We start from the raw sequence: 18,451 nt of genomic DNA on the forward strand, positions 1-18,451 counted from the left end.
TAATATTTTTTCTATAAAATAGTGATTTATTTTTATTCATATTTTATATATATTATTTCCTTTATATTGTTAAATAAAATTCTGTGTCATCAAACAATCTTTTTAAGAAAAAACATAATTGATTTGTGATGGAAATATGATTAATAAATTCTTCAATACAGAAAAAAATAAAATAAACTTCAAAGAATTCGTACTTATGAATCTTTGGAGTTTCTGTACTTTGAAAGCCCACCCGAAAGCTGAACCTATAAAAAAAAAAGTAAAAAAAGTGAAAGGGGGAAGGGGAAGGAAGGAAAAGGGAAGGAAGGAAAAGGAGAATGAAGGAAGAGAAAGGGAAGAAGGGGAAACAGGGAAGGGGAACGAAGGAAAGGAAAGGGGAGGGGAAGAAAAAAATTAAAAAAAGTTTAAAAAAGGATGTATAAGATGATCCTTTTTTAAACTTTTAATATGTGTAATGCATAATGCATAACATTTGATTAAATAATTCAATAAATCGACCATAAATCATATATGTTGAAATTTGGCCTATTTTAATAATTTCCAAAATTTGGCCGAAATGTGTGACAGATCAGCCGATTTGTCATATGACTGAAAGTTTTTATTTTGACCAGTAATAATAGTAACAACTACTATATTTTTGAAAAATGCAACAATTTACAAGGATGGTAATAAAATTTTTTATATATTAAATAAAATCTTTATAAATTGATATTTCTCAATTGAAAACTAATTAAGGTATAAATAAAATAATTAATGAATAATATTGGTTTTTTTATGATTTAATGTAGGTTCAAATAGTGAGTTAAATAATAGTACAGAAAACAGTTTAAACAAAAATCATAATTTAAAGGTAATTAACAACTAAATTTTGGTTGGCATTACCAATATTATCAGGTGGCATGATATAATTTTTTTCATATAAACATTATTTTCCAAAACTTTTTTTTATAAAATTACCTGTTTAATGTTTACTTTTAAGTGTATTATTATTTTATTTTTATATTTATTTATTTATTTATTTTAAAATTGCTATGAATCGCCGGAGGCGATCATCACCGGTGTCACGTGATTTTTAATAATGTATAATTTGTCACCCCGCGTCACACCCTCCTTGTTTCCGTTTTTACTATGTATTCTAGGGACAGAATTTTTTTAGTATGAAAAATCCTATTTGTCACCCTTATTCGTCACATCCCATAATTTCAGCTAAATTTTATAATTCCAGCCAAAATTGCCTTTTTGGAAACTTGAGTAACGTTATACAATCCAAAAAAGGCAATTTTGTTTCTCATAAAAATCGATAAAGTTGGTTACACAAGATTCCAAAAAGGCATTTTCTATGTCGATCATTTAATTCCGGCCAAAATTAAAGAAATCACGTGACGCCGGCGATAAATAGCAAACTCCTTTTTTTTTCTTTTCAAAATGAATTTTTTTTATAAATTAGTAAGAATTATGCTAAACAGGATTTTGAATATTAATGTATTTTTAAATATTTTTGATATGGTATATTTTGATATGATAGATTTTATTTTGACTTTGTCGTATAATTTTAATCCTAATATGAAAAATTTTTGTGATTGAAAATATCTTAATTAATTTTAAAAATAAGATTTTGTATAAACTTTATTAAGCGATATGCATAAAAATATAAAAACACATATTTCTCATTCTAGAAATAACAACCAACCAGAAGTATAAATTCTTTTTTTTTACAAAGGATCGAAGACAATGAATATTACTGTGAATTTATACTTGTATCATATTATTTGATGTTAATTATTTCAATTTTGATAAAAATAAACATGTTTTTTTAACATCATTTTTGCAATTTACCATAAAACACATTATAAACGTTATCCTCTTATTTAAATTGACTCTTAATACAAAAAATTTCTCTCATTATTAATAAATGTCTAGTAATCATATCTTTAAAACATTGTATACAGGATATTAATTATACTAGCAATAATACTGGATGAAATTTGTGATATTATATTATTACTCATCTAAACAACTCATTTATTAATCGGATTTCAATTAACTTATATAATTGATCTCACATAGGGACCAAGATATTACAAGCAGTGAAGGTGGTAGTAGGTTGTGAGTCCCTTAGGCTTAAACCCTGATGCATAATTAATTAATTAAAAGTAAATTCTGTACTATATAGACATTTATTGATAATAAAGTGTGAAATGATAAATCTTTTTTCCTTATGAATGTTAAATTATGATTATATTTCTGCAATGTGAGCCATATTTATTCATTCTTACATGGATTGCATCATGTTAAATACATCATGATACTTATTTTTTCACTAGTTTGTTCTAAATTAATATGAAAAATGCAATCCTATTTATGCAATATGAGCAATATTTATTCATTCTTACATGGATTGCATCATGTTAAATACATCATGATACTGTTTTTTTACTAGTTTGTTCTAGATTAATATGAAAAAATGTTATATATGCAATGTGAGCAATTTTTATTCATTCTTACATGAATTGCATATAAAGTTTATAATCTTTTGTAATAATGAGTTGGACTGACAAAAGCTGAATATTTGATAATGCTTTTTTTGTGTCAATGAGTCATATGATTTTTTTATATTTAAATCCCCAATTTCTCAACTTTTAACTTGCTTTTTTTTTTTCTAATACACATTTTTTACAGATACTTTATTATATTATTTTATTATTATTATTTCATATATATATATAATATATATATAAGTTAATGAATGAATCATGAATATAACTGAAATTTATATTGGATATGATGGTAAGAATAAATCTAAATTCTAAATTCTAAATCTTTACTTTAACAAGAGTTCATTCACTAACTCATTAACTACTATTAGCTCTTGTTTCTTACTTAATTGAATCAAAAAATCAGACTTACTACTATAGATTTTTGAGTCTTAACCGAGATATTATTATTTCTTCACTAAATTCACTAACTAACTCTTCATTAGTATTGGACTTGGACAAATGGCAAAATTTTGATGTTACCTGGTACAACCGCTTTTTAAATGTAGCCAAAAACTTATTTGAACCAGATATTTTTGTTGCAGTAAAGGATAAGGTGCATTTATTTTTTATTTTGCAAAGTGTGGGTAACTCTTAAAACTGGTCGTGGTCACTTAATGAGAATTACTGGATTCGTTGGTTTGGTAATCAACCCTTGCTCTCAATTCAGGCACCCTAACTTTGTTGTTTAGTAAAGTCTGCTTGTTCTGGAGGAGGAACTGGCTATGTACCTTCTTTACTACTAAATAAAAAATTGTGCACTATTAACAATTTCTTCTTATTACAGATAAAAACAGAACATTTACAACGTATAAAAGAATTACAAATATTCTGGCAAGAAATCATTAAAGAATTTGATATTTCTGAAACTTTACAATTAGATTTAACTAAAAAGAAGCAAGAAGTTATTAAAAAGAATCTAATACTTACTGAAATTTCTCAACCAGATACATCACTTCCAAAAAAGCAGACAAGTAAAGATATACTTACTGAAATTTCTCAACCATATACATCACTTCCAAAAAAGCAGACAAGTAAAGATTCAAGTCTTTCTAAAACTTTACAACCAGATTTACAAATTATTAAGGAATATGAAAAGGAAAATCTAGTACTTGCTGAAACAGTTGTATTACTTTCAAAAAAAACAGTTAAAATTCCTGTTGAAAATCATTCTGAAACTTTACAATCAGTTTTACCTAATAAGAAATTTCAATATACTGCCTTTTGTTATGATATACTTCATGCACTTGAAAACAAATCTTATGCTAATTTATTCTATAAATATATTGAAAGAGATATTAAAAATAAGATTATAAAACATCCAATGGATTTATTTACTATAAAATTAAAATTAAAAAATAATCAATATACAAGTTTAGAAGAATTTGAAAATGATATTCGTTTAATATTTTGCAATTGTTATACATATAATGATGTTGAAAGTGAAATATATAGTTTAGGTAAAGCATTAGAATGTATTTTTAATAAAAAATGGAATAAAAATCTGATTCTTCAAGATAGACAAACAAGAGAATTAAAAAGAGTAAGAGATGATAATACTGAAGATACTGATAGATCTTGGAAGAAACAAATTCAAACTTTAGAACAAAATAAGAACAATTTAACATATAGACAGGTTGTTAATGATGCACTTCTTATTGCTTCAGCATATGAAAATCTTGTTATAGGTAATATTATACCTTTTATTGAAATTTTAAAAACTTTTCTGTTAACAAGATCAAAAATGTCTTTATCTTTGGCAAATGAATCTATGCTTCAAGCAATTGTTGAAAGTCTTTTGCCATTAAAATATCGTGTTCCAGAACTTTCATTAGTAATGGATGGCAAAAAATCAAAAGGATCAGGTCGCTTTGGTTATTCAGATATTTTTGTTTTAAAAGGAATAGGAGATAATTATATTAGCTTAGAATTAAAATATATTTCATTGATTGGTTTGATAAAAAATCAAAAAGTTGGATTTGGTGCAAATGAATTAGAAAATTTAGATAAAATTCTTGAAAAAGAAAATGAAGAAATTTTATTAAAAAGATCATATACATATTGGTCAAAAGAATTAAAAAAGACTAATCAGACAACTATAGGTGAAATACTAAATAATGGTATAAGTCAATTGAAATCATATATGAATACAATTTCAAAAGGAAAAGTTGCTAATTATTCTAGTTCAGGAGTATTTGATGAACGTATTGAAATAATTAATTCAAATCCTAATAAATTAAAAGGATTTGTTATTTTAGTAATTGGTTTTCGTCGTATTTTATGTAAACCTATTGAAGAAGTAATATCTAATTATAATTATAACAAAATTTAAAGTATATTTAATAATATATTTAATATACTACTAATTATTCATTAATAAGTTTAAAATATTTAATTTTTAGTATTTACTGAATTTTTCTATCTTTTTAGATTCTATAACAAATTATAAAATTACAAAATAAAAATATAAATTATTTTAATGTTTTTTTAAAGTAATTTTATTAATTTATATATAATATTTGTTATACTAATATTAAATTTAATAATATTTTCATATATTATAAAACAAGTTATAATTTAACTTTACTAATAATTTTTCATTACTACATTTCATATATTTAGATTCTCTTTCACATTTTCTCAATTTATCAAACCTTTTACAATTAAATTCTTTTATGTCCAGCATTAAAATTTCACAAATAAGAATTCTTCCCTCTTTAGACTTTGGCTATATCAGACTCACACATCATTACTTATACATCATAACTTCGTAGTCATTCTAATATAACTCTTATTTACAATTCTATTATTCAATTTTATTAAATTTCATAATCAAAAATCCTTCCAAATACTCATTATAATAAATCTTACTCAACCCCTATACCTTTCTATAATTGATATAAAAATATTTCACTGCATTATTTCTATTCAATCTTTGATTATTTTTCATTAAATTTCATATTACATGAAGTTAATACTTTTATATAATTTTATCAAACTTTTATCTGAGCGAGTTTATCATACTTATTATTAATACTCATAATTTCTATTTTATAAAATTTTCTAGGCGAGCATCATTTCACTAAGCACTTCTCCCACATCTCAGATTTCTTTAAGCTAGATAGCCACACAATGAATTACTTTACTATAGGTAGATTTCCTATAACAACTCTTAGTGCAATACTAAAATTTTTATTCACTTGCCTGGTAACTAGCTTAATTACTATTGATTTCTTTTTAATCACATATCTACTATATATATGGAGAATTGGGGATAGCAGATCTTTTTCTCAGACCACTTTATCACGACTGAACCTGCATCCTCACCATAATCAGTAACCAACTACTATTATGTTTTTAACAAAGAAAAGTGTTTATTTATTATTTTTATTATTATCATTTATTATTTTTAAAGGCGATGATATCAAATGTAAGTCTGAAACCAACTTGTATTTATACATTTTAAAGTTACATTGATTATTTTTATACTGTATTCACGTAAAAATGGGCTAAGAATTTTATAATAAATAAGGGATAACGTTTATAACATGTTTTATGACAAATTGATTAAATTGTACTAAATTATGATATTATTCTGAATAGCTTGAAATTGAAATAATTAGCAAAGATTTTATTAAATCATATGTCACAAGCAAAAATTCACGGTAATATTTTCTATTTGTTAAAAAAAATTCGTACTTCTGGTTGATTGTTATTGTTAGAATGAGAAATATGCGTTTTTTTACATTTTTATACATATTTCTTAATAATAAAATTATACAAAATCTGAGATATAGAAAAAGATTTTGGATGAACACATTCAAATTACAACATTTACTTGTTATAAATTGCAATATTATGAATATAAATTTAAAAATCATTTACATCTATTTAGGTATATCTATGAAGGAAAACTTCTTTGGAAGAATATAATGGGACTATTTAGAATTTATTTTGATTGAAAAATAAAGCAATTTGAATAGAACAAAATTTTGATTTGATATATCAAGCAAGTTTTTGAGAATGATTCTTTCTTAAAGCTTCAAATATTGCAAAGATTTAATTTCTAAACAAGAACCAACTAAAATTTTTAATTCACCAAATTTTTCAATTCCAAAAAAATTTTAACTATACTTATCCAAAATGATAATCTTCAAAATGAATGAAATATATTCTTCGCGTGTTTTGCAACGTAACAGTCACGTGCTTGTCACTAATCTTGTGACTACATTTTTTGCCAAGTTTTCAATAATAGTTCTTTTTTGAAGTGTTAAAAATTCGTGAAATTAAATGCAAATATAAAAAATTCTATTATCAGTAAAATTATATATGCAATATAATGAAAATTAAGCAAGAAACTAAGATCATCAGTCGCTTTTTAAACTTTTTTAAACTTTTTTTTACCCTTCTTTCAATCTTTCCCTTCCTCTTTCATTCTCCGGTGTCACGTGATTTTTAAAATTTTAGCCGTCCTTTTCCTCTCTCTTGCAATTTCTCTTTTCCTCTTTTTCGTCTTTCCTTTCCCTTTTTAACCTTTTTTAACCTTTTTTAACCTTTTTTCACTCTTCTTTCATTCTTTTCTTCCCTTTTTATTCTTTCTTTTTCCTCTCTCTCGCAATTCTTTTCCCTCTTTTTCGTCTTCCCTTTCCCTTTTTAACCTTTTTTAACCTTTTTTCACCCTTTTCATTCTTTTCCTCCCTCTTTTATTCTTACTTTTTCCTCTCTCTCGCAATTTCTTTTTCCCTTTTTTTTTGTTTTCCTTTTCCCCTTTTCTCTTTCCTCTCATATAAATAATCGTTACTTATTTTTTAGTCAGCTGGTGAGTATTCATTTTCTTTCTTTTTTCTGTATATTTCACTATTTTAGATTTTTTTTGTTTTTTTTTGTTTCTTTTTCTCTTTGTTAGTAACTTTTGACTTTCATTCTTTTTGTAGGTTTTAGCTTCTTTTTTTAGATCTCAGAAACTCTCTCGAGGTTTTATTTTTAAAAAATTAACTATTATCAAAGCTCCCAGAAAATGATATCAAATCAATGAAAATTGTGCTTTTGCTGGTTGGAATGGCATTAGTGTAGGATTTAGTTTGACCACTAATACGTAAAAAGAGTCCAAATGGATTATTTTTTTTCCTTTTGTCAGTTCACTTTGAGATGGAGTTACTAACAATCATCTACTTTTCATTTTTCTAGGATTTGGTACTTCTTTTTTTTTAGGTTCTGGCATTTTCTTGTGGGAATGAAGGTGAGTTTGGGCATTTTTTAATTATTTACTGTTTTTTCTTATTGTCTTTGGTACTAATCTTCTTCTTTTAGGATTTGTCATCATATACATGTAGAACTCTGGTGAGTAATCAGGAATTTTTTAATATATTTCTTTCAATGAAATATTTTCTAATATTTCGATTCTTCTCTTTTTTTTAACCAACCAGATCTTTGGACGTGTGGATTTGATGGGTGCCAGAATATTTCTTTGATTTATTTCTTTTAATGAAACATCTTACTTTTAAACTCTTTTCTTTTTAGGTGTCATGATAAATGATATTATACTAGTAGTATTATATTTATTAAGGAACAAACTCAAGTTAAGAGCATATTAAAAGAAATCACACCCAACTCTACAAGCTGATTGTACCGAAGATCAACAATTTCTACCCATGAGTTTATGACAAGATATTTGGACGTAGATTTTGGTGGATAATGGAATTTTCTTTGAATTTATTTCTTTAATGAAATGTCATATTAATGTTTCAATATTTTCTTTTTTCCTAGGCAACTGAATTTTTGGATATGTGGAGACTTTTTATTATGTCTATTTATATTTTGTAGGAATCCAACTTGACTTGGGAATACCAGAACGGATCTTTGAGCCTTGACTCTTTGATTTTTTGTTTAGAGGACTAGCAAACCCACCTGACTTCGTAATCTATTCACTTGATAAAATGTTAAGCAAATCTCCATGCAAATTGGTAAATAGAGGACCGAAGTTGATCCATTTTCTTACATAATATCTTCCATGATTTATCCTTGAACACTAAATGAAGTACATCGGATACTTCATGGAGAAATGGACAAGTTCAAGCAATTCCACAATTGACCCGCTGTTGATTTTCCAGTCCTTGATTTATTTAATAATGGCATAAGATTTACTTTATTTTCAATTGGGTGAAGTTTTATATTAATGGGATAATACTAGATTACCGGTAAGTATTGTAGGTTACAATTTACAAATGACAAATATTTATCTATTAGAAGTTAGTTACAGTGTATTTATTCTTAGTTATATGCATTTTTTTCAAAGCTGTCTAATATAATTTACTAAAACTTTACATTTTCAAAAGAACAATAACTTAAACATATAAGAATACTTTTCTATTTATTTACGATTTGTTTATAAATTTGATACAATTTCGATAGTACATTTTACGATTTTGTTGCAATTTTGGTAACTAATTTTGCACTATTCGATCAAGTCAGGTGGTGATCGCCTTAATATTCAGTAACTTCTTACAGGTGACTTTTGAAATTAAATTGTGATTATATAAAACTAATCGTGACCTTAAAAAATTTTTGACATGGTCACTGTTTGGTTTCGATTTTAAAAGTTTCTACAAAGTTATTAGATTGGGACTTGCTCAAAATCCGAAGACCCTCTTTCTGATCATGCAAGCTTTTCAAAAGATGATATCAATAAAACTTTAAATACTTTGTATTCTTTTAATTAGATTCCATAATTTGACTTTCAGAGAATTTTTGAAAAAAGTAAAACCTTATAAAAAAAATCTTACGAGAATAATTTTTGGACAATGATAACAATAACAGAACCTCATATTGTTAATCACACAATATTGATTCTAAAATAATCACATTTCAACATACTGATAGATTAGAAATTATAGAATCTTTTAAATGATTTTTCATTAATAAAAATACTATTTCATTCATTTTATTATAGGTATAGAAGCATCATTACTTTATTTATCTTCATGATAAATTAGATATTTTTTTGTAATAAAAAATTCAGAAAAGTCTCTGCTACAAACAATAAAACAAATTTATTAGTATTGTATATTTCATATAGAAATCATATGTAAAAAAATAATAAAAAATATTGGTATAACTATGAGTAATAATGAAATACATAGAAAGATTATCATTTAACTATGAGTTATTAATAAAAATATTGGTGTAACTAAATAATAATGAAAAACAATAGAAAGATTATCATTTAACTATGAGTCATTAATAAAAATATTTGTGTAACTATGAGTAATAATAGCTGATAGAAAGATTATCATTTAACTGTGAAAAAATATTGGTGTAACTATAAAGATTATCATTTAACTATGAGTCATTAATAAAAAATATTGGTGTAACTATGAGTTGAGTAATAATGAAAAATAATAGAAAGATTATCATCTAACAGTAATTTTTAAATATAAATGCAGCATTGACTCATAATTATTAAAAATGAGCAAGGACAAATTTTTTTTTATTTAAAGTCCTGTAAAATTTTTTTGTAATTTTATTTTTTTTTTCCAAAATATTTTTTTTTCAAAATGCAAAAATTTAATTTTTGCAATAACATTTTTAATTCTTTTCATTCCAAAATATTTTTTTCCAAAATGCAAAAAGTAAATTTTTTCCAAAATATTTTTTTTTCAAAATGCAAAAAATTTTTGCAATAATATTTTTTAATTCTTTTCATACACATTATATCATACAAGGATCTTTATACCTGTTCTTGATATCATTAATACTTCATTATCCATTTAAATATTTAAAAGAAGCTGAGAAACTGAATTGAATTTAAAGGAAAAGGTGTGTATTTTTTTATTTTGCAAGCTTAGGGTAGCTTAGGATATTAGTGGTATCCTGAAGGACCATGACAGTAAGGGCCACTTAGCTTAGGTATCATGGTATCATCTTTTTTCCTAAGTTAGTCTTAAGTTTGTTGTTGTTAAAGGTCTGTTAGTTCTCAATAAAGAATTAGCTATGTACCTTCCTTTATCCTAAATAAAAAATTCACACTGTTAACTAATATCTTGTTTTCTTTTAATAGATATCATTACTGCTATTTTTAAAAGATGATGTTTTACTGTGCTGAATTTAGAAAAGGTGTGTATTTTTTTATTTTGCAAGCTTAGGGTAGCTTAGGATATTAGTGGTATCCTGAAGGACTAGAGCTCCGCAACCTGACCTGACAGATCGGGTGACCCGACGGGTTGGCCCGAAATATTCAGGTCAGGTCATCAATTTTATGACCTGACACGGGTCGGGTCAGTGCTAGTCGGTACCCGACCTGACCCGTTGACCCGACATATATTTTGGTCAAATAAATTAAAAACACCGAAACTAATAGTTCCGGCGTTTTTACATGTAAAATCAAAAGGAAAAACGCCGGAACTAATGATTCCAGCATTTTTACATGTAAAATTGAAAAAAAATGCTGAAACTAATAGTTTCAGCATTTTTACATGTAAAATCAAAATGAAAAATGCCGGAACTAATGATTCCGGCGTTTTTACATGTAAAATTGAAAAAAAAATGCCGAAACTATCAGTTTCGGTGTTTTTACATGTAAAATCAATATGAAAAACGCCGGAACTAATGATTCCGGCGTTTTTACATGTAAAATTGAAAAAAAACGCCGAAACTAATAGTTTCGGCGTTTTTATGTAAAATCAAAATGAAAAATGCTGGAACTAATGATTCTGGCGTTTTTACATGTAAAATTGAAAAAAAACGCCGAAACTAATAGTTTCAGCGTTTTTACATGTAAAATCAAAATGAAAAATGCCAGAACTAATGATTCCGGCGTTTTTACATGTAAAATTGAAAAAATAATGCCGGAACTATCAGTTTCGGCGTTTTTACATGTAAAATCAATATGAAAACCACCGGAACTAATGATTCCGGCGTTTTTACATGTAAAATCAAAATGAAAAATGCCGGAACTAATGATTCCGGCGTTTTTACATGTAAAATCAAAAAAAACACCAAAACTATCAGTTTCGGCGTTTTTACATGTAAAATCAAAAAAAACACCAAAACTATCAGTTTCGGCGTTTTTACATGTAAAATCAATATGAAAAACGCTGGAACTAATGATTCTGGCATTTTTACATGTAAAATTGAAAAAAAAATGCCGGAACTATCAGTTTCGGCATTTTTACATGTAAAATCAATATGAAAAATGCCGGAACTAATGATTCCGGCATTTTTACATGTAAAATCAAAATGAAAAACGCCAGAACTAATGATTCCGGCATTTTTACATCTAAGATCGAAACAAAAATGCCGAAACAAATAGTTTCGGCGTTTTTATATATAAAAACAAAAGTAAAATGCCGGGACCCGACGTTTTTTCAATAAAAATTAAAAAAAATCTTTTTTTTTAATTAAAAATGTCGAACCTGACGTTTTTTGTATAATTAATAAAAAAAAACGTTACATAACGTTTTTTTAATTGAAATATTTAATAATAAAACTTCGGGTAACCTGAGTTACCCGAAGTGACCCGAATACTTTCAGGTCAAATGGGTCAGGTCGGGTCAGAACGGTTTACCCGACCCAACCTGACCTGAATAAAATTTCGGTTCGGGTTAACCAGGTAACCCGACCTGACCCGACCCGTGCGGAGCTCTATGAAGGACCATGACAGTAAGGACCACTTAGCTTGGGTATCATGGTATCATCTTTTTTCTGAAGTTAGTCCTAAGTTTGTTGTTGTTAAAGGTCTGTTAGCTCTCAATAAAGAACTAGCTATGTACCTTCCTTTATCCTAAATAAAAAATTCACACTGTTAACTAATATCTTGTTTTCTTTTAATAGATATCATTACTGCTATTTTTAAAAGATGATGTTTTACTGTGCTGAATTTAGAAAAGGTGTGTATTTTTTATTTTGCAAGCTTAGGGTAACTTAAGATATTAGTGGTATCCTGAAGGACCATGACAGTAAGGACCACTTAGCTTGGGTATCATGGTATCATTTTTTTCCTAAGTTTGTCCTAAGTTTGTTGTTGTTAAAGGTCTGTTAGTTCTCAATAAAGAATTAGCTATGTACCTTCCTTTATCCTAAATAAAAAATTCACACTGTTAACTAATATCTTATTTTCTTTAATAGAGATATTCTACTGGCTAAATTTAAAGAAAAAGGTGTGCATTTTTTATTTTGCAAGCTTAGGGTAACTTAAGATAATAGTGGTATCCTGAAGGACTATGACAGTAAGGACCTAGCATTGATCCAATCAACAGATCAAAACCCAAAGAGCAAAAGAAAATAATTAGGAAAAAAATTATAAAAATCAGCATAATCTTGAAAAACAATAAATTGAGTAAATAAATAAAAAAAAAGACAATATAGAATTTATATAACATATTTTAATTTTATTGCCCTTATTATTTGAGCATAAAATACTAGTACAGTTTCGAAAAAATGAACGTTGTAATAATGAAGATTGTATTCAATTCATCATGTCAACTGAAATAATAATATTATTTAGAATATTGATTTTACTATAAGTTAAAATACAATATATAACAGCTAATATTTTCTAATTAAATCCAAAAAAAAGTAAACTTTATTTCAATTTCTTCTATCATAAGATTATTTGTGATAGCTCAAAAATCTCCATTACCAAATAATGGACCTTCAGTAAATCAATATAAATGGCATTCTTACATGACGAAAATATAAAGCTATCATTGGTAATACCATAACATCCATCAAATTTTCATTTAATTGGATTATATCCTCCAAGAATTTCGTTACTATCTCTCATTTTATAAATTGTTACGTTACATTGCAGAATTTGATTCTTATGGCACCTACCATGTCTAAATAATGAACTAAAAAATCCAAATTCAATCCATTTTGAGATTAATTCAGAATTTGTAATGATCTTTGATCAATATTTTTTGATTGAATCTCTTTAACAGTATGAGATACTAATTTTTTTATTGGTTCGTTATCATTATCCAAAAATACTCTAAAAGAAGCTAAATTATAAAATCTAATAAAAGGAACGCATTGTTTAAGGTATATTGAAATCATATTTTGAAAAGCTTTTAGGATCAGAAGGAAGCTATGCAAATCCCATTTAATCAAACTTGAATTTCGATCATTTGATGATTATCATTCTGAATTACCATAACTAATAGTTTTCTGAAATTGAAGTGAAACGTGATGAATTAAATAACTAATTTAGTTCTTTGAAAATAATTAGCATTAGTTGATAAATTTCTTCGCAAATAATGGGAATGATAATTTAAGATAAATATATGAGCACAAAATATTTTTTTCAAGGTCATTACCAACTTCAACTGTAATATCATAATATTCGCCATCATTTAAAATTTTATGATAATTTTGACAAAAGTTTATTATCAATTATTATAATTTTTTAAGTAAGATAAATGAGAATGTGAATTCTTGAAAAAAAAAACCTAAATTATAAATCACTTTTAATGAATGTATAGGTTTTGTACATCATGTTCAGATTAACTAATTTTGGTACATTCAGCATTCAATAAGTATACGAAGTATTTGTCCTCATCAATAGTCCAAATGACCGAATCATCGAACTAATAAAAGGATTAGAGGAAGACTGTATTGCTATGGTAATATATCACAAGATATACCATTGATTACCTGTTAAGCCGCATCTTATGTTTGAATTTTTAAAATTAAGTTCTTTTCGTTCTTATCTCTATTAAAAAATTACAATGATTTATAATAAAATTTTACCAAAATTATCAAAAAATTTATTTGAAATTTTAAATGATGAAGAATATTATGATATTACCATTGAAGTTGATAATGACTCTGATGTAATAATATTTTGCTCCCACATGATTATTTTAAATTCGTTCTCCTTATTCGAAAAGAATTTTTATTAACTATTAAAAATAATAATAATAATGAAATTTTAACACAAATATTTTATAAGTAAATCATATATATGAACTGACAATATTATTGTTACCATTTCTAATAAATGCGTTTCTAATTTTATTGTTACTACTTTATTTTAGGTATATCTATGGAGGAAGATTTTCGTTGGAAGAATATGATTCTTCAGATATTTTTTTAAAATTTGAGACAAATTTGCCCGCATTACCATTCAAGTAATTTTCCTGATATCATACTCGCATTTCAGGTGACCATTTATTATATGTTTTCGCTTTTCTCCTGGGTCATCAGGTAAAATAGAGATCGGTTGTTAGATGATATTACCTGAATGGAAGAATGTACTTACTTTAGCTTTTAGCTTTGGATGTATTTTCTGGACTTCCCACTTGAAGAATTAGAGTCAGAAGATTCAGCCACGTGCGTGTTACTTTTCTCTTGTAGAAGACTTAGAGAAGAAATTTACAGTCCTGAACTTGAGCATTATTCAGACTTGAGATTGCACTTGCACTACAGCTAACTGCTTGAATCTTATCTATTTCTTATTGATCAATTAGCATCATGCTTTACAATAAAAAATGCCAAAGTATGAAATCATGACCCAAGGTCACGATTGATCTATATTGTTACATGTTCAAGGAAAATTTATCAAACTAACTTTGAAATAAATGATTGGGTAGTAAATGTTATCCACTGATTTTTACCATATTATTAGATATATGTCATGCTTATTATTGCTTAATAGTTTTATTTTTTCAATTTACACCTACTTGCATATGTTAATTTCAGATTTCATTACCAGAGATTAGCTTAAATATATTAATAAATGATTTATCATATAGAATGAATAAAGCATTAAAACCTATCTCTAAAAAAATAACTAATTAAAAGATTGAGCATTAGTTAATTTGCAAGCAGAACCCTCTAAGCAATATTATTTTAGTAGATATAATGTTGAAACTCTATATCTGTTTCCCAAAAATATATTTCCATCAACTCTAATTGGACTGTGGTCTGTAATATTGACTTGAAGCCAGCATCACCAGCCACAAGTACTATTGTAGCAGGCACCTTATTGTAGAGAACTTCGTCCATATAGTGTCCAATCGGCATGTTGACCATTTTTTTGAAACCTTTAGCATTACTAGGAAATGTTGTAACCTTCCTTTCGAACAAGATTTCATATGGAATCGGTTGGTGAGATCGATCCAACTACAATTGGATCTTCTCCAGGTTACGATCATTCTTTAAATAATCGATTCAGAGTTGGTTAAAACACAACTGTCTTCTTTTAGAATCAAAACTACCAATTTTTAATATTCTCCAACTACAAATTTTCCTTTGATATACAGGTTTGAGTCATTAACAAAAATATACAGATTGTCTTGGAATCCAATTAAAGTCCTTACTATAGGAAAAGACCAGTTCCCTATATTAAAATTGTAGCGCAATGCAAATGAGGATAAAGGTCTATGTCAAAACGTGTTGACCAAAATTATTACTACTCACTTACCAGCATTGGGTTGCTCTACAATAATGTGAATGTGTTTTTTGGCGGCTTGACGATGAGAAAAAGCACAAGATTAAGTAAGTATTCGGTATTATCGACAAATATAAAAGTGCATGTAAGAAAGTTTGCTTAAGCTCTGGGAGGTATCTCATATGCTTTAAGGCCATCGGGCATTAAGTCAAGAAAAACTTCACCTTTGACTTCTTGAGCTGTTAAGGTATCTATGTGATTATCAATGTTGTTTAGTCTCCCTTTCAATTATATCCTTTCGCTTTCTCAATTGTAGATGAAGGAATAACAGGTCAACCACTTGCAATGTTAGTCGACATAGCTTTTGCGTATGAAAAGTGTGAGAAAAAATTTTTTGGGGTTATTGGATATATATGAGAAATCAATTGTCACCAACCCATCAGTTTGATCAGATATCTCTTAGAATAATATCATTTAGATATCTCAATACGCAATATAAAAAACAAAATTTATTTGAGAGGTTTAAATTTACTCGATTGTACATTGCTTGAGATATCCAAAAAAAAAGTTCTATGTAAAATAATTGCCGAAATGTGCTATACTCTAAAGTAAGAAAAAAGGATATAACGTTAAATAACGTTCAGTAATAGTCAATAAATTAATTAAATTAATTCCAAATCTTAATCCCCTCTCATTTCTAAAAAAACGATCAAGCTTTTTAATATTTACTGATTTACTTTAATTAAACTTCTTCCAATATGAATATATAGAAAGTAAGTAACAGAAATTGGCAAAGTAAGTAACGTAAAGTCACATGATCTATTATGTTACTTCTCTTATATAAGGTACGGAACGTAAATTTTTTTGGTAAATACTTTACGTTACTCCTTATATTTGCCACATGATCGCGTCATGTTTATTTGTTTATCGAATCTTGTTTTCAGTATAGGTTCATTTCCTCAGTTCCTTCCGGTTCTGCAATTAAGGTTCAGTTGTTTAGTTGTTTTTCACTTTACGTTTCGTTTCTTACTCATTTTTATTATTTTTTATTTTGTTTCTGTTTCATATTTCGTTTTCACTAATTTTATTTCATTTTTTTTTAGATATTTTAGTTCTTTCAGTTCTAAAATTAATAAAGGTATGTTTTTTTTATTTTTTATTTATTTTTTTTTATTTCGTTTTATCTTATCTGTTATATTTCGTTTCTTACTAACTTCTTTTTTTATTTTTTGTCTCTGATCATTTTTCACCTCATATTACTTCTCATTATTCGTCTCCCATTATTTCTATTACATCTTTTCATTTTCCATTATTTCTCTTTCTCTCCTGTTAACTTCCCATCATTTCTTTTTGTCTCTCATCAGTTCTTTTCATCTCTCATCACTCCTTTTTATCTTCCATCACTCCTCTTTGTCTCATATTACTCCTTTTTGTCTCCTATCACTTCTCTTCATTTTCCATCACTTCTTTTCGTCTCCCATCACTCCTCTTCGTCTTCCATCATTCCTTTTCGTCTCCTATCACTTCTCTTCATCTTCCCATCACTTCTTTTCGTCTCCCATCACTCTCTTTCATCATCCATCATATCCTATTTCTCCTTTTTGTTTCTATCACTTCTCATTACTCTATTTTACTCCCTTTCTTCTTCTATTACTTTCCATTACTCCATCGTTATTTCATTTTTTTTATTAACATCTTTCTCCTTGATCATTGTAATTTATTTATCTTTTTTATTTATTGTTATTGTTTTTTTTTATTTTCAATTCATTAAAAATAAATACAGTAATTTTTTTCTTTAAAATCGAAAATGTGGGACTTAAATTTTAATATTTGCAAATAAAATTTCATTAAATAAGATTATTTTGAAATTTGAATAAATATGTTTGCAAAAAATATTTTTAAAAATATCTTCGCAATAAAATTTTAAGTTTAGCCGATCAAAAATTAGCTAAGTTAAAAAAATCAGCCATCAGCCGATTAATGAATTTACTTTATATATTGCACATCATGTGACATATTTCAGATTAGGTATCCGGATCATGATGCCGATCTTTTTGCTCATATCTGGCACGTTACGTCATTTATTGCCGGATATTATTTTATTTTTAATTCATGAAAATGAGAAAAGGACAAACTAACTATTAAACTATTTAACCAACAAATAAACTATAAATAAGTTCTCATATGTGTAAGTGTAACATACGGATATGAAAAAATCATGATCATTAAGGCAAGGATATAACCATTATTCAATATTGCGGTCAATATTTTTAATGATTGTTGTCATGTGCCACTGCGTGGCACAATGACAGCCAATCATTCAACATTGACCTCCATATTGAATACTACGTGCCTAATAATATATTAATATGAGGGGAGCAACGTAAATTGACCCAAAATAGTAATTTTACGTTACTTACCTAGCCAATTTCCGTTTCTTACTTGCCTACCTACCGTTCCAGTATAGAGTTTCTAAAATCTTAACAGGTTAATATATACAGTAAGTTTTGCGTTTATAGCAAATATTCAT

The 18,451-nt window shown here is 26.8% G+C and overlaps 1 protein-coding gene across 1 annotated transcript; it reads left to right on the top strand.

Annotated features, from left to right (window-relative positions):
• Positions 1 to 2,753: 2,753 nt before the first annotated feature.
• OCT59_021267 (uncharacterized protein) lies at positions 2,754 to 4,866 on the top strand (the record flags this gene model as incomplete). The annotated part of the gene is made up of 3 exons (XM_066149752.1): positions 2,754 to 2,787; positions 2,867 to 3,090; positions 3,322 to 4,866. The coding sequence occupies 3 exons, from the start codon at positions 2,754 to 2,756 to the stop codon at positions 4,864 to 4,866; spliced, it is 1,803 nt and encodes a 600-aa protein (XP_065990627.1).
• Positions 4,867 to 18,451: the final 13,585 nt, after the last annotated feature.

Source organism: Rhizophagus irregularis, chromosome 3, assembly GCF_026210795.1.
Source record: "Rhizophagus irregularis chromosome 3, complete sequence".
Classification (NCBI taxonomy): domain Eukaryota; kingdom Fungi; phylum Glomeromycota; class Glomeromycetes; order Glomerales; family Glomeraceae; genus Rhizophagus; species Rhizophagus irregularis.